A 26,384-nucleotide genomic window follows, 5' to 3' on the forward strand; every position below is an offset into this window, starting at 1 on the left:
AAAAACATCTTTACATGACTAAAGGCGATCGATCGAGTTTTATTGATTGGTTACACTATATACTTAAATCTGCATTCGTAAATTTGCCTTAACTTTGCTTGCCCGATGGGAACTCAATTCAATTGATTAATTTGCTAGGTGATAGGTAGGTAGGTAACCAATAAGAATGTGCCTTGATGGGTTAGGTGGTTAGTGGGTATTATTGGGGATGCTGGGAGACAGGAAGAAGTTGTGTTCCTCGCAGGAATGGCCGAAAAAATAGGAGCTCATCCTGCGCGGACACAAAAACTAAAGCGGCCATACATTTCGTATATATGTACGGTTCAAATTGCTCCATAGTATATTGTTCATTAACTGACTTTAACAACCCGGCGTTTTCAATGCATTATTAATTTTGATCCAAGGATGATGGGGTGAAGTAATGGGTAGAGTTATAGATATATATGTATATAATATAGTTATAAGTAGATGAGAGAAATGGAAATTCACCTCGTTTTGTATTATGCCTAATACAGTTCTACACGAGTGTCTCTCTCTCTCCCTCTCTCTTTCTTTCTCTCTCTCTCTCTGCGCTCTCTGGCTCTTGGCGTTCTCTTGCACTCAGCTCTCTCTCTTTCTCTGATCACTGATCACTGAGCGTTCGTTGATGATCGTTGATTTCCGGATAGCGTTTTATGGATCAAGGAGTGCGGATCACGGATCTTGTATCCCAGATTTCGGATTTTGGATTTCGCCTTGTCTGTCGTGAAGAAACATTTATGTGGGGAGGTGTGGCATAGAAGTTACCTGGTTGGTTCTTCTTTCTAATATATCTTCCTTTCTCTCTCTCTTTCCATATATATCTTCTACACCTTCGGGCTCCTTTCCTCAGATGGCGGCTTCTGTAATACGTTTGCAGAGGGAAAAGTGTGAGTTAAGTGAGCCAGACCAAAAGTTTGGGGCGGTTAAAAGTGGATAGCGCATCTTAGACTAATTTCGAGCTGATCGTGTATATAGATACGTTTTCAGAGTTCATCTGAGTGTGGGGTTTATTTATATTTTTAACATTATTATTAGTATCTTCTTTTTTTTTCTTTGGTTTTGTGGTACGAACAGTACAAAACATACAGCTACGGGGATTTCGATTGGCTCTGGACAGAGATTCGCGTCACAAATTACAAAAGTAATTACAAAATTCGACTTAATCAATATCAATATGAGTATCATAATTTTAAGGGGTCGGGGGTCAGTCACAATTTACCTGTTTGGTGAAGAGGAGGGGGGAACATGAACATACATACATGTGTATGGGTTTTTTTGGGAACTCGAACTCTCTCGCCCTCTCTGTCTTTGCTCTGTTTGCTGTCTCCCTCTGATCACTGCCTATGCTTGTGTTTCGTCACTTGCGTTGTATATTGTATTTGATTGATTATAATTTAATTCGATTTAGCAATTCAATTACCTCGTGATTTTTCGTGGGTGTCTTGGAATCTTGACTTGAAGAGTTCTCGCTGGGGTTAGTTTTCTTTTTTTTTTTTTAATCTTAAAAAATAGTATAGTGCAGGGAAGGATGGGCGGGGCAGAAAACCACAACAATGAGTTAGGGAGTCAAAAAAAAAACTGGAATATGTAAAGTTTCGACGATCCTTTTCCAAGGTTAAAGCTCTTAAGTTCTCTAAACGCATGAGTTTCGTATTAACATAGGGTTTTCAAATATATTCAACATCATTAATCATTAAGACAAGTAACAAAATATTTGTAAAATCCAGAAGAGGAATCCTTGGAAAGGGCTAATCGGTTGTGTTGGACTTCATCGATTGATCAAATGTACCTGCAATCTCTCTCTCTCAGTCCGTCTCTTTCTGGCGTTTAAGGTACCATGGCTCATAAAGTACCACTTAGGTACTCAAAACCCATCCCATCGCAAAGAAATGACCCATCAACCCAGTGGCCAAGCGAAGCCAAAATCACATGCAGTACGAGTGAATCTCTTTTAAATTCGCTATATAGATATTACTATATATACATACATTTATCGTTTGTGGTCTATGGTTGTGTTTTGGGGGGTGATTGGATGTGCAGGGAGGAATGTGGGGGGGTGGAATGCAGAGGGGAATGCGTGGATCTGTATCTGTTGGGTTAGTTAAGCGCATAGAGATAACAGTAAGGCTTGGTAAATACCTGTTTCAGTCAATGTCCCACTCACAATTGCAAGGGAAACGCCCATAGAACGCTCCGTATCTCCCTAATCCTAAGCGTATCTCTTGGTCAATATATATGTTCATAAAGAAGTCTGATTGCCCAGCACTTGGCAAGATCTTGTACTTATATGCCATAGTTGACTACTCTTAAGTCTGATTCTTGAACTTGAATGAGTCTTATATATGCAGTGTACTTAATATCCCTTAATATTTCTTTAATAGATACCCATTGCGTATACTACGTGCTGTTGAAAGTAGGAACTTTAAAAACAATCTTGCACTAAATGGTTATAGTTGCGCTTGAATACCAAAGAGTTAAAGTACAAGCGACTTTGATGCTTTAAAGACCAGAAAAGTTAACCATATTATTCGTTGGTCCGTCGGTTCGTTTCGAAGTAGTGCCCCTTGGTGGAAATCCTCACCCGGATCTCAGCCCAACTGGGTACACACATTAATGGGGGAACGCGTGTGTGTACACAGATATGGATCGATATAGAGTAATGGTACGGAAACGAGTATGTCAACAGAATGTGGTGGGGCACAATGGCGCCCGAGTGTTACTTTTTACGGGTTTATCAAGTGTTGGACTCACCTCAGCGCACTCGTTACTGCCAGCTCAGATACTGTTTCTTTCTAACTGTTTTTTGATACATATTATTTTTTTTTTTTTTGGAAATTGTGTTAATGATTTTGGTTTTTTATTGGGATACCTCGATGCTGCCACCCGTGGCCACGGCAGCTGGTGCTTACGGATTGCGGACTTGCAGATTGCGGATTTGCGAACACATAAGACGAAGAAGACTGAAGATCGCAGATCGTAGATGGGCGAGAGATTGTGTGTCGTGTTGAACTCGATCATATTTAGTTGTACGCTTTCGGTATGGGACTTTGGGAACTGCTCCTGGACTCTCTCTAATTATTTACTTGTGTTCTTGGTTTGCTATTCACTTGGTTTCTATTATTTTTGGTCTCTAGTAGCGGCTGCGACTCCGACTGCGGCAATGTCGTTCGCGGCTGTCGTGGCGGTAGTGATTATGGTTGTGATTATGGTGGCTCCGGTTGCTCCGACTGCTGCCGCCACCGCCACCACCACCTCCTCCTCCGCCTCCTCCGCCGCCACCACCACCACCACCGCCTCCGCCACTGCGCGAGTACGAGTGATGGGAGCTGTGGTGTGACTTATGGTGATCTGAAACAGAAAGGTAGTTTAATAAGCGCTCAAGTGCCGTGTGCAAGTGCAAGCGGGATCCCGGTCTCCAATAGGAAGCGTGGAAACTTACGGTGACGCCGATCCGAGGGCTGGCGATTCTGAACATAGTCGCGACTTCGCTCGCGGTATTCGGTGCGCGGCTCGCTAAAGGATTAAATAATGGGAAACGCACCGATTAGATATATTATTGATCATCACACGCCGTTAACTAGAAATATAATCATTAAATAGTTGTTCATCATGGTCTATAGTGTTTTGTGACATCACATAGTTTGCTGTTCGTGCAGTAACCAAGTGATTAAATAAACGCAAAGTAATCAAACAGCATTACTCATAGTCACATTGAAGGCATTCTGCCAATTTTTTTGCTTGAAGAAGAACGTATTTTTGTTTTCCGATCGATTCCCAGGTGTGCATACATATGCAGGATACAGGGTTCGATAGGAAAACATGATTTAGGACCCCTTACCGTCTGCTTTCGTAGGAGTGGAAGCGCTGCACTCGGCCATCGCGCCGACGTCGTTCCTCCTGCTCGCGCTCCTTCTGGCGCGCCTCGTTGATCTCGGCCACTGCATTGCGCAGCTTGGAGTAGCCCAAGTGTTGTTTGCCCATCAAATGGTCCTCAATCCGCTGCTGTGCATCGCCGACGATCAGGAATGCGCCGCAGATCTCGCACACCTTCATTTGTTTCTCGGGCATGGCGTCGTGCGACCAGCCAGCCGCCTTGCTATCGCTCTTCTCCGTTTTGTCCTCGCTGGCTGAGCCAGCAGCTTCGCCGGCCTCGTCTGTCGGTGTGATTACTGCTGCTGCAGGTGGCGCAGAACTTGGCGCTGCATCCGGCGCTTCATCGGGGGTGATGGCGGCTGGTAGAGGAGTTGTTGGAGTTTCCTCGCTGGGATTTGTGACAGGACTGCTGCGCGATTGCTGCTGCAGCTCATCCTCCGGTGACCTGGTCAGGCTGATGCTGCTGATGGCCTTGTGATTGGCCTCGTATTGCTGCACCAGCTGCTCCTTCTCCTCCTTGAGCTCCTCGCACAGGGTCATCAGATCCTGGGCCTGGTCCACATCCCCCCGAATACCGGCTTCCTCCGCCTCCGAGAGCAGCTTATTGATCCTGGCCGTCAGGTTGGCCAGTTGCTCTTGATGCCTGCTTAGGGGTGCCGGTACATTGGGCTGATCCCTTTGCATTAGGAGCAAACGCTGTTTGCCCTTCTGGATCTTGCGATCCACATCGTGCAGCATCACATTGCAAAAGCGCAGAAACTCGTCCTCGTACTGGCGTTTCCGCTGCGAGGGTCGAGCATCCTCGTAGAGATGTCGGGCTTCCTCGTCGTGGATGCGGGCACAGGGGCCCAGATCCGCGCGGGTATTTATGAATAGATCGTGCGGACAGAACTTAACGTTGTAGAACTGACAGAACTGCGGGCGGATAAAACACATTATTTATGCGGGGTTGCTCTTTACCACGCCATATTCTGCGAGTACTCACCTCCGGATCCTCCCAATTGACTTTGGCGCCCGCCTCCGAGGGATGCAGGTTGCGATTCCTGCCCATCAGCTCGTCGAGCATCTGCCTGGCGGCGTCCACCATTTTCCGGGGCTCCTTTGCAATTTGTTGGGACAAAACTCCAAAGGGGGCGGTGGTGCAAAGTGGTCCACAGTGGTGTCGGTGAATCCAGTGGTGCCGCACCGACTTTTATGGCCAGCACGGTGCCGGCGGACAGGTGCACCCACTTAACACACGTGCAACGGCGCGGGAGGCACGTACTCACGCAGTTTTATCAGAAAACTTGCCAAAATAGAATCAATAAAATTATTTCACGGAATTCGCGTGGTATCGATTAATTCGAAATGAACCTATCGGTCCATATCGTTTTGCGACATGCGTGGGCGACCTATCGGTCTTAAAAATGTACTAATTGTGTTGTTTATCATGGAAAAGCAATTATTTATTAATAATAAGCTTTAATTATTAAATTCTCAAACTGTAAAAAGTATTTCTATAACTTGCGCCTTTCATCTTTAGGACCGTTAAGTATTTCGAATTTGGTTATTTTTGTAGCACATCTCATTTAACTTTTCGACTACTCTGTTTTCAAAATTAATGTATTTAAAGGATGCAAAAACTATTTATGGCTTAGCAAGAAATTTGACTAATCTTTTCAAAAATAACAAAAAAAAACAAATGAAATAATTAATGTGACCGTAACATATGTTTACATTTGCTCTTGAATAGGTGGCATCTCTGCCCACAGACGTTGCCACCCCCAACAACTGTCAGAAAAAGGCGCCAAAAATTAGCGAAGCACGCAGCTGTAAACATTCGCAAGAAACCAAAGCAATCCCGGAATTTAGCGCGTTATTTACCAGTTTGAAGCGAGAAGTGACCCAATATGGATGTGGCAGATGCTCAGGTTGGCCAGCTGCGCGTGAAGGACGAGGTGGGCATTCGGGCGCAGAAGTTGTTTCAGGATTTCCTCGAGGAATTCAAGGAGGACGGCGAGATCAAGTACACGCGCCCAGCCGCCAGCTTGGAATCCCCGGATCGCTGCACCCTGGAGGTCAGCTTCGAGGATGTGGAGAAGTACGATCAGAATCTGGCCACAGCCATCATCGAGGAGTACTACCACGTCTATCCATTTCTCTGCCAATCCGTTTCGAACTACGTGAAGGACAGGATCGGATTGAAGACCCAGAAGGATTGCTATGTGGCCTTCACGGAGGTGCCGACGCGTCACAAGGTTCGCGATCTGACCACCTCCAAGATCGGCACCCTCATCCGCATCTCCGGCCAGGTGGTGCGCACCCATCCCGTCCATCCGGAGCTAGTTTCGGGCGTGTTCATGTGCCTCGATTGCCAGACGGAGATTCGGAATGTAGAGCAGCAGTTCAAGTTCACCAATCCCACCATTTGCCGCAATCCCGTCTGTTCCAATCGCAAGCGTTTCATGCTGGACGTGGAAAAGAGTCTGTTCTTGGACTTCCAGAAGATTCGCATCCAGGAGACCCAAGCAGAGCTGCCTCGCGGCTGTATTCCCCGCGCGGTGGAGATCATTCTGCGCTCGGAGCTGGTGGAAACCGTTCAGGCTGGCGATCGCTATGATTTCACGGGCACTCTGATCGTTGTGCCCGATGTGAGTGTCCTGGCCGGCGTGGGCACGCGGGCAGAGAACAGTTCCCGCCACAAACCCGGCGAGGGCATGGATGGCGTTACTGGCCTCAAGGCACTGGGCATGCGGGAGCTCAACTACAGGATGGCCTTCCTCGCCTGCAGCGTTCAGGCGACCACAGCACGTTTTGGCGGCACCGATCTGCCGATGTCGGAGGTGACAGCCGAGGATATGAAGAAGCAGATGACGGATGCCGAGTGGCACAAGATCTACGAGATGTCCAAGGATCGCAATCTTTACCAGAATCTGATAAGCAGTCTGTTTCCCTCGATCTACGGCAACGATGAGGTCAAGCGGGGCATTCTGCTCCAGCAATTCGGCGGCGTTGCAAAGACCACCACCGAAAAGACATCGCTACGTGGCGACGTCAATGTGTGCATCGTGGGTGATCCCAGTACGGCCAAGTCGCAGTTCCTCAAGCAGGTTTCCGACTTCTCGCCGCGTGCGATCTACACCTCCGGCAAGGCATCCTCGGCGGCGGGCTTAACCGCTGCCGTTGTGCGCGACGAGGAATCCTTTGACTTTGTCATCGAGGCTGGCGCCCTCATGTTGGCCGACAATGGCATTTGCTGCATTGACGAGTTCGACAAGATGGACCAGCGCGATCAGGTGGCCATTCACGAGGCCATGGAGCAGCAGACCATATCGATTGCACGCGCCGGTGTACGAGCCACTCTCAATGCCCGCACTTCGATACTGGCCGCCGCCAATCCCATAAATGGTCGCTACGATCGCTCCAAGAGTCTGCAGCAGAACATTCAGCTATCTGCACCGATTATGTCGCGTTTCGATCTGTTCTTCATCCTTGTGGACGAATGCAACGAGGTGGTGGACTATGCCATTGCCCGCAAGATCGTTGATCTCCACTCGAACATCGAGGAGTCCGTGGAGCGGGCATACACGCGCGAAGAGGTCCTTCGCTATGTGACATTTGCGCGGCAATTCAAGCCGGTGATTAGCCAGGAGGCCGGACGCATGCTGGTGGAGAACTACGGCCATTTGAGGCAGCGCGATACGGGCACGTCGGGCAGGAGCACGTGGAGAATCACGGTGCGCCAACTGGAGTCCATGATCCGACTGAGCGAGGCCATGGCCAAGCTGGAGTGCTCCAATCGCGTGCTGGAGCGACACGTCAAGGAGGCCTTCCGTTTGCTGAACAAGTCCATCATTCGCGTGGAACAACCGGACATACATTTGGATGACGACGAGGGTCTGGAAATGGACGATGGCATTCAGCATGACATCGACATGGAGAACAATGGTGCAGCGGCCAATGTGGATGAGAACATGGACACCTCCGCCAGCGGCGCCGTGCAAAAGAAGAAGTTCACGCTCTCCTTCGAGGACTACAAGAATCTGTCCACCATGCTGGTGCTGCACATGCGCGGCGAGGAGGCGCGCTGCGAGGTGGAGGGCAGCGATACGGGCATCAAGCGCAGCGATGTGGTCACCTGGTATCTGGAGCAGGTGGCGGAGCAAATCGAATCCGAGGATGAGCTAATCTCGCGTAAGAACCTCATCGAGAAGCTGATCGATCGCCTCATCTACCACGATCAGGTCATTATTCCGCTCAAGACGTCCACGCTGAAGCCGAGGATCAAGTTTCCGGGCCAGGACGATGACGAAACGGAGGACGATCCCCTGCTGGTGGTGCACCCCAACTACATTGTGGAGTGATACCAGCCGGACAACAGTTAATTATACTCTTATCTAACTAGTTAAGTTTCTGTTTCCACGTCTTGCTTTTTTTTTGGTCACCCAAAACATTGTATTTAGCCGTAAGTGTAGTTTAGCGACATTACTAAAAACCCATTAAGGATTTTTGGGGCCCCTTTGCGGCCCAGTTACGTTCCAAAATCATTCATGTTTTCGCCACAAAAATAAACGTTCATCTCAAGTTTGAATTGCTCTCTCATTAAAGAAGAAAAGGTGAATGGGACGCAGCTGCCGGCCAAAAATGATACGAAATCCATGTTTTTAGCTTGGTTTCCATTCATTTTAATTGTACAGATGCGTTGATTAATTGCCTATGAAATAAAAACGAGGCCCGCAGAGCGATCGAGAGTGTGGCACATTCTACTTCTCGAAGGTGTAGTGCTTGACGCCATCGCTGGGAAATTGCTTGGCGGCCACGGGGCGGTACATCTTCTTGTCCTCCAGCCAGTAGTACAGTGCCAGGCAGCCGGACATGACGCCCAGGAAGCAGACAAAGTAGTACGCGTTGCTGTAGCGCGGCGGTTCGGCCTGCGACCAGCGATCCTCGCTGTACAGATCATGATCCGCCGAGATCTACAAATGAGAATGAAGTAGGCTAGATGTTGTGAAGCTAACTAAGCTGCTGGTGTTAGGCACATACGGGCTCGTGGTGGTTGCGCTTGTGCTCCGGATAATCCCAGGGATAATACGAGTCCTTGGCCTCAACGCCCAGACCGCCGCCCGTTTTGGGATAGTCTCCGTAGCCCAGACCGTCGTCAGCATACGGTTTGTACTCCTCCGGCAGCAGATAGTACTTCTTGGCCGCCGCCAGACGCTCCTTCTCCGTCTGTGGATACGGACCCGGCTTGTAGTCCTTGTTCCAGCCAGCCACTGAAACGGAAAAGGCGAGTGTTTGTAGCATTCGGTGCATGCAAAAGTTACGTAAACAAAACAGAGAAGCAGGTTGCACAGATGCCAGCGCATCCGGATCTTCACTTACTGCTGCGGATCGCCTGGCGTGCCACGGCGGGATTGGCGGCGCACAGCTTTTGGGCCAGGCACACGGTTTTCACAAACGCCGACATTGCAGGCTCGCTTAAAAAAAAAGTTCACAAAGTTTCAATTTCCGAAAAAACAGCTGTTCGCCTGCGGATGGCACACAAACGATAGGCAAGTTGCTGACCGCTATCGATAGTTGTGGCAAGCAATAGTTGCAGTTGCAAAAAAAAATATCAACAGATTAAACTTATCAGTTTTTTCAATTTTGAATATTTGCAATGAAATATTTTTCTGCTTAAACAGTTGCTGCTACGGTAGGTATGTGGTTTTTTATCTTAATTTTTATGAATTTAAGCAGCAATCGATACGTCGATAGGAACAATCGATGTGGGCGATAGCTCTCACCCGCGCATCGGATTGCTGTTGTTGTGTTTTTGTTGTTGGTGTTGTTGTGGTGGGCTCGTCCGCGAAAGAAATCGCTTAGCAAACTTATTTATTAATTACCGCCCAAGAAATAAGCATAAAGATGGTGCTACCGCTATTGCAACGCTCCACGCTTCGTGGCGTTCAACAAATGACGAAACCTTGGGCCGTCATTGGAAGTTTGCGTCTGGTAAGGACTCGAAGTAGCTCTGCAAATTGGATATATATTTCGCATCGATATGGCAAATATTGTGCCTTATGTAATGCATCCCATGCAGCAGCCACTAATAATTCCAAAAAGTGTTTTTGATTGTAAACATGGCGAGGCGAAAATTGAAATGCAAATGAAAACTGCACAAATGCCGGCGTTTCGTAATCGTTACACAATGGAAAGTGGAAGTGAGCGCCGCCTTCCAGGCGCTGGAACTAACGTTCCAATTGGCACTGGCACTGCCGACCACTTGTGGACCAACTCCAATTGGCATGCGACTGGCTCCAATTGGAAGCCGCTGCATTGATTTTTTCACTCAAATTTCTCACACGTTTTTCTTTTCATTTTATTCCCCCCCGCCTGAAAATCGCACTCAAATCACATGATTGAAAACAAAACAAACTCACAGCGCACTATAAAAAACGGAAAGGAACTCGCGAAACGAGTTGTAATTCAAGAAATTGTGCTAGTCAGCGAATTCTTGTTTTTCGGCAATTGAATTCGAAACCGGTTAATTATATGGTAACATGCCGACCACCGTAATACACTCCCCGCCACCTGCGATTATTCAGATAATACGGCATATATACATAAGTGCTTATATATGCCACTAGATAGTAGCTACGTGGGGCGTAAATTACACCCATAAATCCAAAGAACATTGGCGGCCACATGAATAGCATCGCAAATAATAAGTAAACATAGTTGCTCAGTCTATTTATATTCTTCATATTGCATATCAAACGTTTACAGCAGGAGAAACTGCAATTACCCTTACCATATTGGGTAGATCCTCGCACTACTTTTGCGCTCTTTACTGTGCTGATTAGCAAGGCACCCCATGCGAAGTAGGGTCTTCCATAGTCAGCATGCTCGGCATTCAGTTCCCTTGAGACTGGGCCTCTTTTACACCTCCGCCACAATCCCCCATATAAATGTGCTCGATGAGAGCGCTTATTTTATAAGAATCTGTGCGCTGTACACTCGGCCTTTTGATTTGGACTCCACAGAGTCTCAGGCTTATCGTTCTGCGTTTCGATTGCCGGAGCTCGCCTCAGTCAGCTTTGAGCAGCAGCAGCCGTCGAGTGGTCGTCCTCTGATTTGTAGATTCTGCTTTCTGATTTCCATAGTCACACACGGTTCCATAGTCACTCGGGTTCTCGATTTCGCCCAACTTATCTGCCATCTATCTGAAATCTGAAATGGTCTGGCCCCTATCTGTTTGCCTCGTAAGATTGTCGCACTTGAAACTGATGATACATTCCCCATCGACAGGCCTCCCAGGAGTTTCGCGTGGAGAGCGACACCTTCGGCGAACTGAAGGTGCCCGCGGATAAATACTATGGCGCCCAGACGATGCGATCCCAGATCAACTTCCCCATCGGCGGAGCCACCGAGCGGATGCCCGTAAGTAATGCCTGCTAGTAGTTGCCAAGAAAGTCGGGAACAATTATATAAAAGCCAATCAGGTTCTGTACTATATGAAAATCTCAATCTCACTCTACTGCTTTTTATGAGTAATGCAAGCTTCAATCGTCTCTATAAACCCCCTTATATCATTAGAAAATGATATTGGATCTGCTTTTTATGAGTAATGCAAGCTTCAATCGTCTCAATAAACCCTCTTATATCATTAGAAAATGATATTGGATCTTCAGTTCTCTACAGTCAGTTCTCTAGCATTCAAGGTTAAGCATGCAGCAAGGTCTAGCTAATTACAAACCAAAATAATGCTTGAGCACAGCTTTTGCTATAGAAAGCTGCATGAATTGAGAATGTTTTGCAAGGCCTAAGCAAATTGCAATGTTAAAAGTAATAAAACTATACACAAATACTGAAGCTCTCGTTAATCCCCGCCAGAAACCCGTGGTGCAGGCCATGGGCATCCTGAAGAAGGCCGCCGCCGAGGTGAACAAGGAGTTCGGACTGGACACCAAGGTGAGCGAGGCCATCTCGAAGGCGGCCGACGATGTGATCTCCGGCAAGCTGTACGACGACCACTTCCCGCTGGTCATCTGGCAGACGGGTTCCGGCACCCAGAGCAACATGAATGTGAATGAGGTGAGTGAAGCAGTCACTCTTCCATGTCCTCCTCCTTTTCTGACTTCATAATCTCCTCACCCGCCATTCAGGTGATCAGCAATCGCGCCATTGAGCTGCTGGGCGGCAAACTGGGCAGCAAGACGCCCGTGCATCCCAACGATCATGTGAACAAGTCGCAGAGCTCCAACGACACCTTCCCCACCGCCATTCACATTTCGGTGGCCCTGGAGCTGAACAACAACCTCAAGCCGGCGATCAAGACGCTGCACGATGCGCTGCGCGCCAAGTCCGAGGAGTTCAAGGACATCATCAAGATCGGACGCACCCACACCATGGACGCGGTGCCACTGACGCTGGGCCAGGAGTTCAGCGGCTATGCCCAGCAGTTGGCCTACGCCCAGGAGCGCATCGATGCCTGCCTGCCGCGTGTCTATGAGCTGGCTCTGGGCGGCACTGCCGTGGGAACTGGTCTCAACACACGCAAGGGATTCGCCGAGAAGTGCGCGGCCAAGATCGCCCAGCTGACTAGCCTGCCATTCGTCACCGCGCCCAACAAGTTCGAGGCCCTGGCTGCTCGCGATGCCATGGTGGAGGTGCATGGTGTGCTCAACACGATCGCCGTCAGCCTGATGAAGATCGCCAACGATATCCGTTTCCTTGGCTCCGGTCCGCGTTGCGGTTTGGGCGAGCTGTCGCTGCCGGAGAACGAACCCGGTAGCTCCATCATGCCCGGCAAGGTGAATCCCACGCAGTGCGAGTCGCTGACGATGCTCTCCGCCCAGGTGATGGGCAACCAGGTGGCCGTGACCATCGGTGGCTCCAACGGGCACTTTGAACTCAATGTCTTCAAGCCCCTGATCGTGTCCAATGTGCTGCGCTCCATCCGGCTGTTGTGTAAGCTATCCAGATTACTTATTGTTGCGCCACCAATCGAAATCAATCTAAATTTCTCTTTGCAGCTGACGGCAGCAGGACCTTCACTGCCAACTGCGTGAATGGCATCCAGGCCAACCGCGAGAACATTGCCAAGATCATGAACGAGTCGCTGATGCTGGTGACCGCACTGAATCCCCACATCGGCTACGACAAGGCGGCGAAGATCGCGAAGACGGCGCACAAGAATGGCACCACCCTCAAGGAGGAGGCCATCAATCTGGGCTACCTCACGGAGCAGCAGTTCAACGACTGGGTGCGACCCGAACAGATGCTGGGACCCAAGTGAAGTGTCGGCCAGTAGGCGAGACCCAATAGTTCAACCCCATGCTGTCATCGGAATCCCAGTGGAATTTTCTAGCTTGTCGGGTTTACATCGTTTGTATATGAATCGCTCGGAATCACGAAATCACAGAACAATAATAACTGAAAATGCTGAAGCAAATCAATGGCCTGAGTTTGGGTAGGCGCAATCTCTGGTTGCTTGGCGGTGGCCTCCGTGCCAAGGATGTAAGTAGACACAATGGGCGGTGGCTTCTCATGCAGCGGGCGCATATATATTGCATTTGCAGTGCGACAAGGGCGGCAAGGGCAAGGAGAATGCCAAGTTCCGCATGGAGAAGGACACCTTTGGGGAGCTGAAGGTGCCGGCGGACAAGCTGTACGGAGCGCAGACGATGCGCTCCAAGCTGAATTTTCCCATTGGCGACATTGCCGAACGCATGCCGGTAGGCATATATCCGATATATCCTTGGCATATATATATAATCACGTACTGCCCGCAGATGCCGGTGATCCAGGCGATGGGCATACTGAAGAAGGCCTGCGCCGAGGTGAACAAGGATTACGGCCTGGATGGCAAGGTGTCGGATGCAGTGTCCTGCGCCTGTGACGATGTCATTTCCGGCAAGCTATACAAGCAGGGTCACTTCCCATTGGTCATCTGGCAAACTGGCTCGGGCACCCAGACCAATATGAACACCAACGAGGTGAGATTGGTTACGAGAAACGATGAATGTCTATAGGTTAGGGGCTTACCCTGTTCATCGTTAACGCCATCTAGGTGATCAGCAATGCGGCCATTAAGATGATGGGTGGCGAGCTGGGCAGCAAGAAGCCCGTGCATCCCAACGATCATGTGAACAAGTCGCAGAGCTCCAACGACACCTTCCCCACCGCCATCCACATCTCGGTGGGCATGGAGCTGAACGAGCGGCTGGTGCCGGCGGTGACCCACTTGAGGGATGCCCTCAAGTCCAAGTCGGATGAGTTCAAGGACATCATCAAGATTGGCCGCACCCATTTGATGGACGCAGTGCCGCTGACTCTGGGCCAGGAGTTCAGCGGCTACACCCAGCAGTTGACCAACGGTCTGGACAGGATCAAGGGCTGTCTGCCGCGCGTGTATGAGCTGGCACTGGGCGGCACTGCCGTGGGAACGGGTCTGAACACACGCAAAGGCTTTGCCGAGAAGGTGGCCAAGCGGATATCCGAGCTCACATGTCTGCCCTTCGTGACGGCGCCCAACAAGTTCGAGGCCCTGGCTGCCCGCGATGCCATGGTGGAGGTGCATGGTGTGCTGAACACGATCGCCGTCAGCCTGATGAAGATCGCCAACGATATCCGGCTGCTGGGCTCGGGTCCGCGTTGCGGCTTGGGTGAACTAATGCTGCCGGAGAACGAGCCCGGTAGCTCCATCATGCCCGGCAAGGTGAATCCCACGCAGTGCGAATCGATGACGATGCTGTGCGCCCAGGTGATGGGCAACCAGGTGGCCGTGACCATCGGTGGCTCCAACGGGCACTTCGAGCTGAACGTATTCAAGCCCCTGGTCGTGTCCAATGTGCTGCGCTCCATTCGGTTGTTGGGTGAGCCGCCTAAATGAGTGTTTCCATAGTTCGAAGAGTAGATCTGCTTTCACCCAATTTTAGCTGATGGCAGCATGACCTTCAGCAAGAACTGCGTGGAGGGACTGCAGGCCAATAAGGAGCGGATCGACAAGATCATGAACGAGTCGCTGATGCTGGTGACCGCCCTGAATCCCCACATCGGCTACGACAAGGCCGCTCTGATCGCCAAGACGGCGCACAAGAATAAGACCACGTTGAAGGAGGAGGCACTGAAGACGGGCATTACCGAGGAGCAGTTTAAGGAGTGGGTCAATCCCAAGGAGATGCTGGGACCGAAGTGATTCGTTTTGCGGTTTATGATTTGTTTGTTTCATGTAATAAATTGATGTATGTCCAGTATTCTTTAATTATTATTTTAATTTTGGATTTTACGGCAACAAAGTAACGGTTTTTAGTTGTGGTGCGAGTCCAGACTATTCGATTGTCAGCGATTTTTAAATATGCCGCAAGTGGCGTGTAACGGTCACACTGGCGCCTTGCTGTTTTTAACTTATTCTTTGTTTTTATCGTAAGTTCTTGCAGATTTAGCTATTATATTATAGCGAATATAAGCAAAGAAAAACATATAAACAAGTGTTTGTTGCGACTCCCATTTTCCGGGCAAAACAAATACCAGCTGAAAGCGATTATCTAACGACAAAATCGAATCGAAACGAAACGTTGAAGTAGGCGCAGATAATACAAATTAAGCAGCCAGGCAAGTTGGATATCGTAAATTAACCGTTTCGTTCAGTTGAAAATAGCCCAAAATCAGTCTAGCCCACACAGATATCGAAAACGGCGATATATCTTTCGGGAATCAGTGCAAAAATAAACCCTTTCGATCCGAGGATTTCGCCTTGTAGTTCTACCACCGCGACCGCCCCCTCAATTCGCCCCCCAGCTGCAGCGCCCACCACCCACTACTACCACTACCAAACACAAGCAGAAAATTTATTTGCGACGCAAAAACAAAACAATCGAATCGACAGCAGCTGTTTGGCGATCGATCGATGTTATCGATCACACACATGAGCAACATTGGTGGTGAAGAAGAAGAAGCAGCAAGAGTTAAGCACTACAAATCTTAGAAAAATAGGTAAGGATTTAAAGATAACTAATAGATTGCAGACAGTTCAAAGGCTTCACTCAGTTGCAGGCACTTGGAGCCGAGGTCTTTGTGGGCCGAAAGATGTCTGTGAGACTGCTGACCGTGCGACTGATCAAACATGGTCGCTACATTTTGCGCAGCTATTGTAAACGTGATATACACGCCAACATTTTGGACCAGAATCAATTGAAGACAAGAAGCAAGCGAGGCTTTCCCCTACCCTCCACCGCCGCCAATGTGCTGCGGGTAACTATAGCCAACCTGCTAATCAAAATCACGCCCAACTAACCCACCCCAATCTCCGCCAGACAACGCCCCAGCAGGCGGCCAAATCGGTGGTCAATGTAGTGCCCCGCACCACCAGCTCTCCGGCGGGATCGCCGCTTAATGCCAGCGTCAGCAGCCCCACCAGCAACAGTGGAATCTTCCGCGTGGGCCAGCATGCGCGTAAACTATTCATCGACAACATCCTCAGCCGGGTGACCACCACCTACTCGGAGGATCTTCGTCAGCGGGCCACACGCAAGCTCTTCTTTGGGGACTCGGCGCCCTTCTTCGCACTGATTGGCGTCAGCTTGGCCTCCGGATCTGGTGTCCTCAGCAAGGAGGATGAACTGGAGGGCGTGTGCTGGGAGATTCGGGAGGCAGCTAGCCGGCTGCAGAACGCCTGGAATCACGACGATATCTCCGATACGCTGGACAGCAAGTTCAGCATCGATGACTTGGAAATCGGTCCGCCCATTGCCAAAGGTTGTGCCGCTGTTGTCTATGCAGCGGGCTTCAAGAAGGATGGTGCTTCGGAGGCTCCGCAGCCCGATGCGCAGCCGCCGCAGGCAACGCCAGCCTTTGCGCCCAATAGCTGGAGTGCCCACGAGATGATGTCGCCGCTGCAGAACATGTCGCGCTTTGTTCACAACTTTGGCGGCTCTGTGGACAATATCTTCCACTACAGCCAGCCATCGGCGGCCAGTGATTTCGTAGGCGCTCAGGCTAGAGAACAGGAGCAGCAGCAGCAACAGCAGGATCAGCAGCCCAAGAGCAGTGCCTTCAATGTGGTAAATATGTAACTTTAATCCTTTTTAGGCAATTTGCTTTCACGCGCTTTACTTGAACTTGCAGACCTCACCAGCGAATTCAGACATCAACAGCTCTGCGGACAACTATCCACTGGCTCTCAAAATGATGTTCAACTACGACATCCAGAGCAACGCCCTGTCCATCCTGCGTGCCATGTACAAGGAGACAGTGCCGGCCCGCCAGCGCGGCATGAATGAGGCCTCCGATGAGTGGGAACGTTTGCTGCAGAACCAAACCGTGCACCTGCCGCCGCACCCCAACATTGTCTGTATGTTTGGCTTCTTTTGCGACGAGGTGCGCAACTTTCCCGATGGCCACCTCCTGTATCCGGTGGCCCAGCCGCAACGCATCAATCCGCAGGGCTATGGCCGCAACATGTCGCTGTATCTGCTGATGAAACGCTACGATCACAGTCTTCGCGGACTGCTCGATAACCAGGAACTGAGCACGCGCACCCGCATTCTACTGCTGGCCCAAATGCTCGAGGCTGTCAATCATTTGAGTCGTCACGGCGTGGCCCATCGGGACCTGAAGTCCGATAACGTGCTAATCGAGTTGCAGGACGATGCGGCTCCGGTGCTGGTGCTCTCCGATTTTGGCTGCTGTCTGGCTGACAAGGTGCATGGCCTGCGGCTGCCGTACGTTTCGCATGACGTCGACAAGGGCGGCAATGCGGCGCTGATGGCGCCGGAGATCTTTAATACGATGCCTGGTCCGTTTGCCGTGCTCAATTACGGCAAGGCGGATCTGTGGGCCTGTGGTGCATTGGCCTACGAGATCTTTGGCAGCCGCAATCCGTTCTATTCGAGCAGCGGTGGGCTGGCGCGCGAGCGCGGTGAGATGACGCTTTCGCTGAGGAACAGCGATTACCGGCAGGACCAACTGCCGCCAATGAGCGATGCCTGCCCGCCGCTGTTGCAACAGCTGGTCTACAACATCCTCAATCCCAACCCGTCCAAGCGGGTCAGTCCGGATATTGCGGCAAATGTGGTGCAGCTGTTCCTGTGGGCACCGTCCAATTGGCTTAAGGCTGGCGGCATGCCCAACAGTCCCGAGGTGGGTCATTTTCAATACTATCAGCAGCCCAGAGAGTTAATTATAATAATATTGTACAGATCCTCCAGTGGCTGCTATCGCTGACCACCAAGATCATGTGCGAGGGCCGTCCCCAGTTGGGTGCGGGTGTGATGCCAGTGGCCACCAGTGGCAGGCGCGCGTATGTGGAGTACCTGCTCATTTGCAGCTTCCTGGCACGCGCACGACTGCGTCGCATTCGCGGCGCCCTTAATTGGATCCAGAATGTGGTGGCGTAGAACCTTCTACTTCTACTTGTTACTCTGAGAAAATCAAATGGAAAAGCGTGTGATACCTATATTTTACATATGTATTTATAAAACAAATCAAAATTAACAGCAGCACGCCTCCGGTACATTATTTATTCATGTTTCATCCTGAAAATCTTCCAGATCCATCTGACTCTGCAGGTCCTCCAGATCGTGCAGTTCCGCGCGCAGCGCCTTCTCCTCGGCCAAATCATCCTCGTACTCTTGCAGCAGTTCTATGATGCGCGCATTGAGGGCCGTAGCCGACACCTGTGTCGCTTCAGATTCGCTCACCAGCTCAAGCATCAGATTTTGGATGGTCTCGTCCAACTCATCAATGCTGCTGGACGCCAGATCCAGGCTGTTCTCGGCGTCCACCTTGCTAGGATTGGGATTCGGATGGCCATTTGATTGCGGATGCTGTAGGGAGTTCGATGAGGAGTTTATTAAGCCCGCAGGATCTCTGCGCTTGGCAATTACCATGACTAAGCAGTTTAAGTTCCTTCAGTTATTTTTCAGACTTCGCACAATTCGAATGTTTTGAGATAAATGCGCTGACAGCAATAACGATAACCGTGCTAGGGCTGATCCGATTGCCAACGTTATCGATTGCTTGCCAGGGATGGGGGAAATTCAAAAATAGTTTTGGAAAATTCAAAACATCCCAGAACCCTGAGCAATTCTGTTTTTCCACCCAGTTTTAAACCATCGGTAGTTTAAAAACAAAAAACCGTTGTTTTTCTTTAGTTATTATTGTTGGTTTAATTAATAATTAGTTACATCTAGCTACAAAACATAACATTTGCATGTAATAAACAACAAATAATTCAACTTACTGCCTACAAAGTCCGAATTTATTTGCTAATCTCCACGCGACTCACGCACAACTTGTGATCGTAGAATGAGCAAGTGGCCATGGTCAAGGACGCATCGTCCTTGTTCCGGGACGGAGCCCAATCAGCGCCGTAACAGATGCTCTTGTGCTCCTCATAGGCGCCCAGTAAACTCAGGCCAGGTGCAGCGACATCCAGCTCCACCACGCTAAAGTTGGTGTACATGCAGGCGGCCAGGATGAGATCGGGCTGAGCGGGATGCGGCTTCAGTCGCCAGATGCCTCCGCTCAAGTCCAGTTCGGCCAGAGTTCGCTTCATCGATCGGGTGTCGAAAAGACGCAGCTGCTCATCATAGCTTCCCGTTAGCAGATGGTTTTCGTGCCGCGGATGACTTAGCAGACAGGTGACTCCAGCCATGTGCGCCCGGTTGGTCCACGCACGCTGCTCGGTGCGTAAATCGTGGGCCATGAGCAGCATATCGTCGCCACCGCTGTACAGTAGGTGCGGTGACCAGCGATCGAAGGCGCACGTCCACGCCTCAAAGCCGTGGGACAGCCACGACCGCTCGCGGATTATCTCACCCTGTGGCGAGTAATTCAATAGATTCAGGCCGCCTTTGGAATCGGAAATGGCCAGTTGGATGTGCTGTCCGTCGTGTCGCCAGTCTAGGGCCAGCGCCAACGGGGCTTCCTCCTGTGACTCCTCCTCCTCCGCCAGGCAGAAACACGTGTGCCTCTCCAGTTTCTTTTCAACGCTGAGGAACTCGTAGATTTCCAGCTGTCCCAATGAGTTAACCGTGGCCAGGTGGGGATTACATTCATTGTTCCAGGCGGGCAGCCACTTCATGTCCAGAATGGCAGACGTTTCGATGCACTGCAGCCGCTCCAGGCAGCCATTTGCTTCTTCGAAATGGTACAAATAAACGCGACCCTTGCGTGGACGCTTGGGTGAAGCCTCCGCCGCTGGCTCCCCCTCCTCCTGGACCAATTGATAGGTGCCGCAGGCGAAGAAGCCTGCTGTCCCATCATCCTGCGTCAGCCACTCCACGGAATCCGCCGAGTATTCCGTATCCTCGCTGTGGAGCGTTGTAAACATGTTTATAAAAGACTGTTATCGGCTATCGATAACAGATAGACACTAGCTGACCATCATCTGACCATATATCGCTGCCAATCGACCGTTCCGTTTTGATCTTATTAGATTTATTTGTTATTTTGGGTTTTTTTTTTGCTAATTTAAAAAATTAATAGTTAATACATACAACTACTTAGTGCTCTGTTTACGCGCTACATATTCTGGATTAGGTTTAGTTGATCTCCTCCATCGATCGTAGTTTTCTTTTATTTTTTTTAATAGCTGCATTTCCTCGATTTTCAGTGGTTTTCGGGGCGTCACAGTGTTCAATTTCAGTTTGCTGGTTTTCCGGGGGACTTTGGTGGCTGCCAGGCATCCGTATTGCACTTGATCCTTGATCTCCGCTTACTCTGACTTTTTACAAATTCTACCATCGAAGAACATCAACACATTCAAAAACACATTTAAAAAAAAAATACTCTTATTGATAACTATAGACAATCCCTACTGTTCGCAGATATCTCTCTCGTTTGTGCGTCCAACGCCCGATTTCCTGGCTGGACTGGAGGCCTGGCTAGCAGGTCATCCACACATCCCCTCTAGCGATTGGTGCTGCGACTGTGACGCCTCCGCGAACCTCATTTGGTCTTCATCACAATGATTGGCTCGAGTATCTTTAGCATATCATTGTTCTCCGGTGCTCCCGTTCCACTGCCGCCGCCAGAACCAGGAGCTCCTCCTCCGCCACTGGCTGCGTTGCCGTAATCCTTGACCGTCTGCAGTTTGCTGAAGTTCGGATGTGGCTGCTGCTGCTGCTGATGGAGCTGCTGCTGCTGGTGCTGACTGATGGTCACCAGGCGGTGCTGCTGGTTCAACACAATCGCCTCGTGATGCGGATGCTGCACCAATTGTTGCTGCTGCAGGCTGCCGGCAATCTGTTGCAGTTCGTGCTGCTGCAACTGCAACGCCGGCAGCTGTTCGTGATCGTTGGAGCCATCGCCACCGCCCAACGGTGAGTCGTCGTTATCGGCCTTAACCACCGAAACGAAGCCACCATCGCTGCCCGTGCCCGTGACCGAAACGGCTTCACTTTCGTACATATGCTGCTCGGCACTGGTGTCGTCGTCCTGGCCCTCATCTTCCTCCTCGGTTTTGGCACGGAACTCGGTGCTGGTGGCGCTGCTGCTGCGCGGCGTGTGGCTGCGCATGCGTCGCATTCGTGCATATTCCGCCTGCTTGGACAGGCGCTCCTTGCGCTCGTCCGTATTCTCGGTGGCCCGGATCTGCGCCCGCTTCAGCCGTGCCCGTTCGCTCAGCTTCTGGAGGCGCGTGGCCCGCTGCTCGGGCGTCTCATTGGCACGCACTGCTCGCTGGTGTGCGGCCATCTTGTCCAGACGTATTCGCTTCTCCTCCTCCGTCTCATACTTGTTGGCACCGCTGCGTCGCGGCGTCATCACTGGCGTTCGACTGTCGCCATCGGCCGTGGAATGTACATGAATCTGGCTGAGCTCCTGATGATGTTGCTGCGATGTCTGCGACAGTGGTCGGCCGCGACGCGGCGTACTGGTGGCCAACTGCGGTGCGGACAGCATCTGATTGAGCTCCTGCTCCAGCAGACTGTTGACCTTCAGCTGCTCCTCGCTGGGCACCGCATTCTTTCGCGGCCTGCCCCTGCCCACCGGGGTGGTCACAATCTGTGGCGCCGCCGCGGTCGGTTGCTGTTGCTCCTGCTGTCCCAATCCAGTGACCGTTAGCGTGGGATTCGCCGCCAGGATGTTGTACTGGCCGGGACTATTGCCGCCACTGGCGTTGGCAAAGTTAACGGGCGTAAATGGCGGCGGCACTGCATTCGGTCCGATGCCAATCTGGAAGCCATTGTGGTACATGGGATAGTAGGCGGTGGTGGTGGTGCCGCCGGCGCCCGTTGTTGTTCCCGCCGTCACGACGCCCACGTGGCCGACATTGGTGGTGCTGGTGGTGCTGTTGCCGCTGCTGGTGGTGTTGGGGAAGGTGGCCAGGTAGGGGAATTGGTTGTACAGCTGCTGCGCCTGGCCGGGCGTCGCCTTCAGCAGCTTCTGCTCCCCGCTGGCTGTCGTCACGATCACCTTGGTCTCGTTGTGGCCGAGACTAACAGACCCGCTGTTATCATTGCCGCCCGCTGATACCGGAGCATCGTTGTCCGACTGCAAGTAGGGATAGAGGATTGGCAAGCCAACGGGTGAATCGGTTTGGTTTTGGCTGGGTTAAGGGCCTATGGGGTTAATGGGGAATGGGGTTTCTTTCACTCGAAATTCGATCTTTGGTTTTTTGGCTTTAATCTTAGAAATCACAGCAATCTTCGGTAATTGAATTTTATAAAGCATTGCAACCTAATTTCGTAATATTAGAGATAAGATTGATTGCTGTGATTGAAGGTGGGTTTATAGATTGCTTTTCGAAAAGAAGCGAGTGCGAGTGATAGAGTGAAAGAGATAGATGGAGGACACACACACACACACGCACACACCTGTACAAGCGAATTAAAACCACTTTGTTGTTTGTTTCTTGTTGTTAAACGTATTTTGATTTGTTCTCCTTAGGTTCAACATTTACAATGCTACATATAAGAAGTATCTACACTCTATATGGTTAATTCCTTTGATCCTGATCAAAATAAGCAACTAACACAAGTAATATAAACAACCAGCAGCCGTTTCTTCTTCCCATTTCCATTGAATTCTGAATTCTATATTTTCAAAATTCCTACTTTCCGGTTTCAATCATTTTCCTTTGAGGCAGTTGATTTCTCCAACTGCAAGGAAAATATTTGAAATTTACGAGTATTGGCAATTGTTTGATATTTTACCAGTGCTACGAATTTGTATTCGATTCCAAATTCCTCTGCAACTGCAAAAATCATGTATTGTTATTATTGAAAATCAAGAAAAAACTAGCTAATCGTGTTTCGATTTTACGTATACTGGCAGATACACTTATCTCTTTTCTTTTGCAAACGATGCAGCGGTCTGTAGATAACAAATAATACAAGACTTTGGACAAGCAAATAGCCGCTGCGTCGATTACATGGAGAATTCATGGGATAGAGGAGCTTCCTAAGCTTGGACTTTGATGCATTACGGTGTGTGTGTGTTTGGGGTTGCTATCGCCGATCATTCAATATCCTCTACTCTTGCTTGCTACGCGCCTACGACTGCATACGAACCTGAAGTTCCTGCTTCTTGGCGGCATATTTGTGCGGGTAGAGTTCCAGCTGGCCACCGGCGATGCTGAAGTGCGGCACATGGGCCTGGAGCAGCTTGGCGGTGCCCTTGCCACCCTCATCGCCATAGATCTGCTGCACAAAGATGCTGCCCGGCTCGGTGCCCTCGAGTAGGGCGGCCGTAACCTGTTGCTGCTGCTGCCCGGTGATGGTGTATCGCTGATGCTGCTGCTGCAATTGCTGCTGGGTGATCTGCTGCTGCTGCGGCGTCTGTGGCTCCTGCTTCAGTTGCATGGGTGGACGCAGGGAGCCGGGCGCCAGGAACATGCCCTGTCCCATGTACTCCACTCCAGCCAGGGCCTGGTGTTGCTGATAGGCGGCTGCCGTCACCAGATGCTGCTGATCCTCCGAGGGCTGCGGGGTCCCCGCCTCGTCCGTTGTCGTCGCTGTGGTGGCCGCCTGGTTTAGATTGATAGTGTGTTCGTTAGTACAATTGGCTGCCGCTGCCGCTGCGGCTGCTGCTGCAACAGCTAGCACTTGCTGCTGTTGTTGTTGCTGCTGTTGTTGCTGCTGTTGCTGCTGCTGCTGTTGCTGGTGGTGGTGCTGCTGGTCCGTTGACGACGAGGAGGATGTCGGCGTTGAGACGACCACCGACGACGAACCACCGTGCACCACAACATGCTTCAGTACCTTCTTCTTTTCTCTGACCTTTTTGGCATAATCGTTCAGCTTTCTCAGTCTTTCCTTGCGCTCCTCCGGTGACTCATTGGCGATCCTTTGGCGCGCCCTGGCCGCCATTTCCGCCAGCCGAAGCTTCCGCTGATCGTTCGTCTCGCTGGCGCGATACATGCGCATCCTCTCGGCCAATTTGGCCAAACGTTTAGCCCTCTGATCCGGCGACTCCATGGCCCGGCGTAGCCGTTGCCTGGCCGCATTCCTAACTAGCCGCATGGCCCTCTCTATGTCGGATTCGTTCTGGCGTCTCTGGCGATTGGCTTCTGCATTCCGGAGTAGTCGCTTCCGATACTCATCCTCGCTTTCGCGCTGCCGGCGTTCCCGCATCCTTTCAGCATTTCTGGCCAGACGGCGCTGGCGTGCCTCGGGGCTCTCGTTCCACCTCTGCTGGTGGCCAGTGGTGGATGCACCTGTTATGGATGCGGAACTGGCACTGCTGGTGGGTCCCAATGGAGTGGGTGGCTGCTGCGATTGCGGTTGTTGTTGCGACTGCTGCTGCTGCAACTGCTGCTGCTTTAGTGGTGCGTGTGTATAAAGCTGGAGATGCTGTTGCTGGAACTGCAGTTGATCCTGTTGCTGCTGGTGAAGATGTTGCTGTTGCTGCTGGAACTGTTGCTGTTGTTGCTGATGCTGCTGCTGTTGTTGTTGATGTTGCTGCTGCACGTGCTGCTGTTGTTGTTGTTGCTGCTGCTGCAACTGCAACTGGTGATGCGAGGAGAGTGGTACCAATAAAGCTGAGGGATGCTCGATGAGCAGGCGGGCATTGGAGCCATTGATGGCCAGCACATGGGTGGCGTACTGCTGCTGATCAAGTGAGGGCTCTATTTTTATCCCATTGGGATCTGGTTCCATTCTTGGTCAAAAGCCGGGGGCAACAACAATCGAAATTGTCGTCTATCGGGGCTCCAAAAGTGTAGTGTATATATATATATATGTATATAGACTATGGGTATATTAGTTGGTTATCGAAAGGATGAGCGCAGTCCTTCCGATTGTTTCGATAACATCTAGGGGCCGCGCTCCAGCTCTCTCCCCTCTCTTTCACACACTCTGGGCCGTCTCCCGCTCTTTTTTTTCGCTGCTCCTTGGCGTTTCCGCTTTGTGTTTGTTTTGTTTCGCTTTTTGCCCACTAGTTATATAAAGAATATGTGTGTGCTGGCGCCGTTTTTGCTCTCCCACTCTCTTTTTGCGGCGATCGCTGCGCTAACTAGTATTGTGGTCCACGAGCATTTTTTTTTATTCCCTTTTTTTCTATGAGCGATTCTTCCTTCTTTAGCAGTGTGTTTTTATTCCCGTTCGTATTTTGCCATTACAATTTTTCGTGCGTTTTCATAAAAGCGTGCTTCTTCTTTCGAGTCAGTGACAATTGGCGCCGCCGCCGCGCTGCTGCTGCGCTGCCAATCGATTTTTCACATGATTATACACACACACCCATGCAGCACGCCGCTCGCACTCACACACACGCACGCACTGCTAAACTCACACTCTTGCAGCACAGCAATATACGACGTACGTGTGTGCGAGTTTTTTTCCGCTCCTTATTTTGCTTTTCGCACAAACCTTAACCCTTTGATTTGTAATTCCATTTAATCGCCGTGTTGCGGTGCATCCAGGCGCCTTTTCTGTCAGTGGGTTAAAAGGATGTTCAGTGGCAGCGCAGCGTTAACTTAACTACCGACATTGACCGGGAATTTTCCACATAGCTGGGTCCAGCGTATATCTTCTACTTCTAGTCGCACCGGAGTGTCATTAACTTTAACTATGCGTTATTTTTCTCAATTCGTGGCACTGTGGCTTTAATTTAATTTAATTCATTTTATTTCAGTTGTTTTCATTTCAACAATCGTTCAGTTCACAGTAGGGATGGTAAAACTTATCGATACATCGATAGTCAAGCCGACTGTCAATGCATTGGACAATGCAACTGATAAATCGATGTTCTGCTGAAAATATCGCCTGCGTCTGTTTTATAGTTTGGAAATTAGTCTTGCATGCAGATATTATGTACAATATTATTTGGCTTTTTATTGTCTTGTCCTGTTATTATTCTCCACAACATATTTTTTGTTTTTTCATACGCAAGATTACAGTTCACACAGTAGACAGTGCAGGTCACACTGTTTTTAAGCTTACTTTACATTACAGTCACCTGTAACTGTTATGTTAACATGTAATTTACATAGCAAAGCTTTCAAATATCTTGAATTGAATGCCATTTTTTCAGATTATTAAATATCCCCACTAACTAAATTCCCGCCAAAAACTTAGAACGCAGCATGT

The 26,384-nt window shown here is 50.2% G+C and overlaps 9 protein-coding genes across 13 annotated transcripts; 4 read left to right on the forward strand and 5 right to left on the reverse strand.

Moving 5' to 3' along the window:
* Window positions 1-17: 17 nt before the first annotated feature.
* LOC122623024 (luc7-like protein 3) lies at window positions 18-5,291 on the reverse strand. Its single transcript, XM_043801910.1, has 5 exons — window positions 4,880-5,291; window positions 3,860-4,809; window positions 3,461-3,534; window positions 2,773-3,369; window positions 18-881 (listed from the first exon to the last, which is right to left on the reverse strand). Exons 1-4 carry the CDS (start codon window positions 4,979-4,981, stop codon window positions 3,152-3,154), a joined length of 1,344 nt encoding a protein of 447 aa, XP_043657845.1. The 5' UTR covers window positions 4,982-5,291; the 3' UTR covers window positions 18-881; window positions 2,773-3,151.
* Window positions 5,292-5,659: 368 nt separating this feature from the next.
* On the forward strand, window positions 5,660-8,457 carry LOC122623000 (DNA replication licensing factor Mcm6). The gene has a single exon (XM_043801861.1). The coding sequence runs from the start codon at window positions 5,784-5,786 to the stop codon at window positions 8,235-8,237; it is 2,454 nt and encodes an 817-aa protein (XP_043657796.1). The 5' UTR covers window positions 5,660-5,783; the 3' UTR covers window positions 8,238-8,457.
* An 85-nt stretch (window positions 8,458-8,542) lies between these two features.
* Window positions 8,543-9,429, reverse strand: LOC122623003 (NADH dehydrogenase [ubiquinone] 1 beta subcomplex subunit 8, mitochondrial). The gene is made up of 3 exons (XM_043801866.1): window positions 9,256-9,429; window positions 8,917-9,146; window positions 8,543-8,849 (listed from the first exon to the last, which is right to left on the reverse strand). The coding sequence occupies exons 1-3, from the start codon at window positions 9,338-9,340 to the stop codon at window positions 8,637-8,639; spliced, it is 528 nt and encodes a 175-aa protein (XP_043657801.1). The 5' UTR covers window positions 9,341-9,429; the 3' UTR covers window positions 8,543-8,636.
* Window positions 9,430-9,682: 253 nt separating this feature from the next.
* Window positions 9,683-13,313, forward strand: LOC122623002 (fumarate hydratase, mitochondrial). Of its 2 annotated transcripts, none has more exons than XM_043801864.1 (5): window positions 9,683-9,867; window positions 11,164-11,295; window positions 11,749-11,949; window positions 12,021-12,825; window positions 12,891-13,313. In XM_043801864.1, the coding sequence occupies exons 1-5, from the start codon at window positions 9,781-9,783 to the stop codon at window positions 13,151-13,153; spliced, it is 1,488 nt and encodes a 495-aa protein (XP_043657799.1). In that variant the 5' UTR covers window positions 9,683-9,780; the 3' UTR covers window positions 13,154-13,313. The 2 variants fall into 2 exon arrangements, with proteins under 2 accessions (XP_043657799.1, XP_043657800.1); XM_043801865.1 differs by lacking the exon at window positions 9,683-9,867 and adding an exon at window positions 10,943-11,093.
* LOC122623001 (probable fumarate hydratase, mitochondrial) lies at window positions 13,159-15,096 on the forward strand. Its single transcript, XM_043801863.1, has 5 exons — window positions 13,159-13,374; window positions 13,437-13,592; window positions 13,650-13,853; window positions 13,928-14,732; window positions 14,796-15,096. Exons 1-5 carry the CDS (start codon window positions 13,297-13,299, stop codon window positions 15,053-15,055), a joined length of 1,503 nt encoding a protein of 500 aa, XP_043657798.1. The 5' UTR covers window positions 13,159-13,296; the 3' UTR covers window positions 15,056-15,096.
* Window positions 15,097-15,487: 391 nt separating this feature from the next.
* Window positions 15,488-18,356, forward strand: LOC122625139 (serine/threonine-protein kinase Pink1, mitochondrial). The gene is made up of 5 exons (XM_043805060.1): window positions 15,488-15,852; window positions 15,907-16,110; window positions 16,173-16,919; window positions 16,984-17,997; window positions 18,057-18,356. The coding sequence occupies exons 2-5, from the start codon at window positions 15,946-15,948 to the stop codon at window positions 18,252-18,254; spliced, it is 2,124 nt and encodes a 707-aa protein (XP_043660995.1). The 5' UTR covers window positions 15,488-15,852; window positions 15,907-15,945; the 3' UTR covers window positions 18,255-18,356.
* Window positions 18,312-18,976, reverse strand: LOC122625141. Of its 2 annotated transcripts, XM_043805063.1 has the most exons (2): window positions 18,744-18,965; window positions 18,312-18,683 (listed from the first exon to the last, which is right to left on the reverse strand). In XM_043805063.1, exons 1-2 carry the CDS (start codon window positions 18,744-18,746, stop codon window positions 18,381-18,383), a joined length of 306 nt encoding a protein of 101 aa, XP_043660998.1. In that variant the 5' UTR covers window positions 18,747-18,965; the 3' UTR covers window positions 18,312-18,380. The 2 variants fall into 2 exon arrangements, with proteins under 2 accessions (XP_043660998.1, XP_043660997.1); XM_043805062.1 differs by having other exon boundaries at window positions 18,312-18,976.
* A 29-nt stretch (window positions 18,977-19,005) lies between these two features.
* On the reverse strand, window positions 19,006-20,235 carry LOC122625140 (diphthine methyltransferase). The gene has a single exon (XM_043805061.1). The coding sequence runs from the start codon at window positions 20,189-20,191 to the stop codon at window positions 19,118-19,120; it is 1,074 nt and encodes a 357-aa protein (XP_043660996.1). The 5' UTR covers window positions 20,192-20,235; the 3' UTR covers window positions 19,006-19,117.
* Window positions 20,236-20,281: 46 nt separating this feature from the next.
* On the reverse strand, window positions 20,282-25,978 carry LOC122625138 (putative uncharacterized protein DDB_G0271606). 3 transcript variants are annotated; one of them, XM_043805057.1, is made up of 3 exons: window positions 24,078-25,977; window positions 23,373-23,828; window positions 20,282-22,353 (listed from the first exon to the last, which is right to left on the reverse strand). In XM_043805057.1, exons 1-3 carry the CDS (start codon window positions 24,954-24,956, stop codon window positions 20,809-20,811), a joined length of 2,880 nt encoding a protein of 959 aa, XP_043660992.1. In that variant the 5' UTR covers window positions 24,957-25,977; the 3' UTR covers window positions 20,282-20,808. The 3 variants fall into 3 exon arrangements, with proteins under 3 accessions (XP_043660992.1, XP_043660991.1, XP_043660993.1); XM_043805058.1 differs by lacking the exon at window positions 20,282-22,353 and adding exons at window positions 22,777-22,961; window positions 23,016-23,056 and having other exon boundaries at window positions 23,373-25,978; XM_043805056.1 differs by having other exon boundaries at window positions 23,373-25,977.
* Window positions 25,979-26,384: the final 406 nt, after the last annotated feature.

Source organism: Drosophila teissieri, chromosome X, assembly GCF_016746235.2.
Source record: "Drosophila teissieri strain GT53w chromosome X, Prin_Dtei_1.1, whole genome shotgun sequence".
Classification (NCBI taxonomy): Eukaryota; Metazoa; Arthropoda; class Insecta; order Diptera; family Drosophilidae; genus Drosophila; species Drosophila teissieri.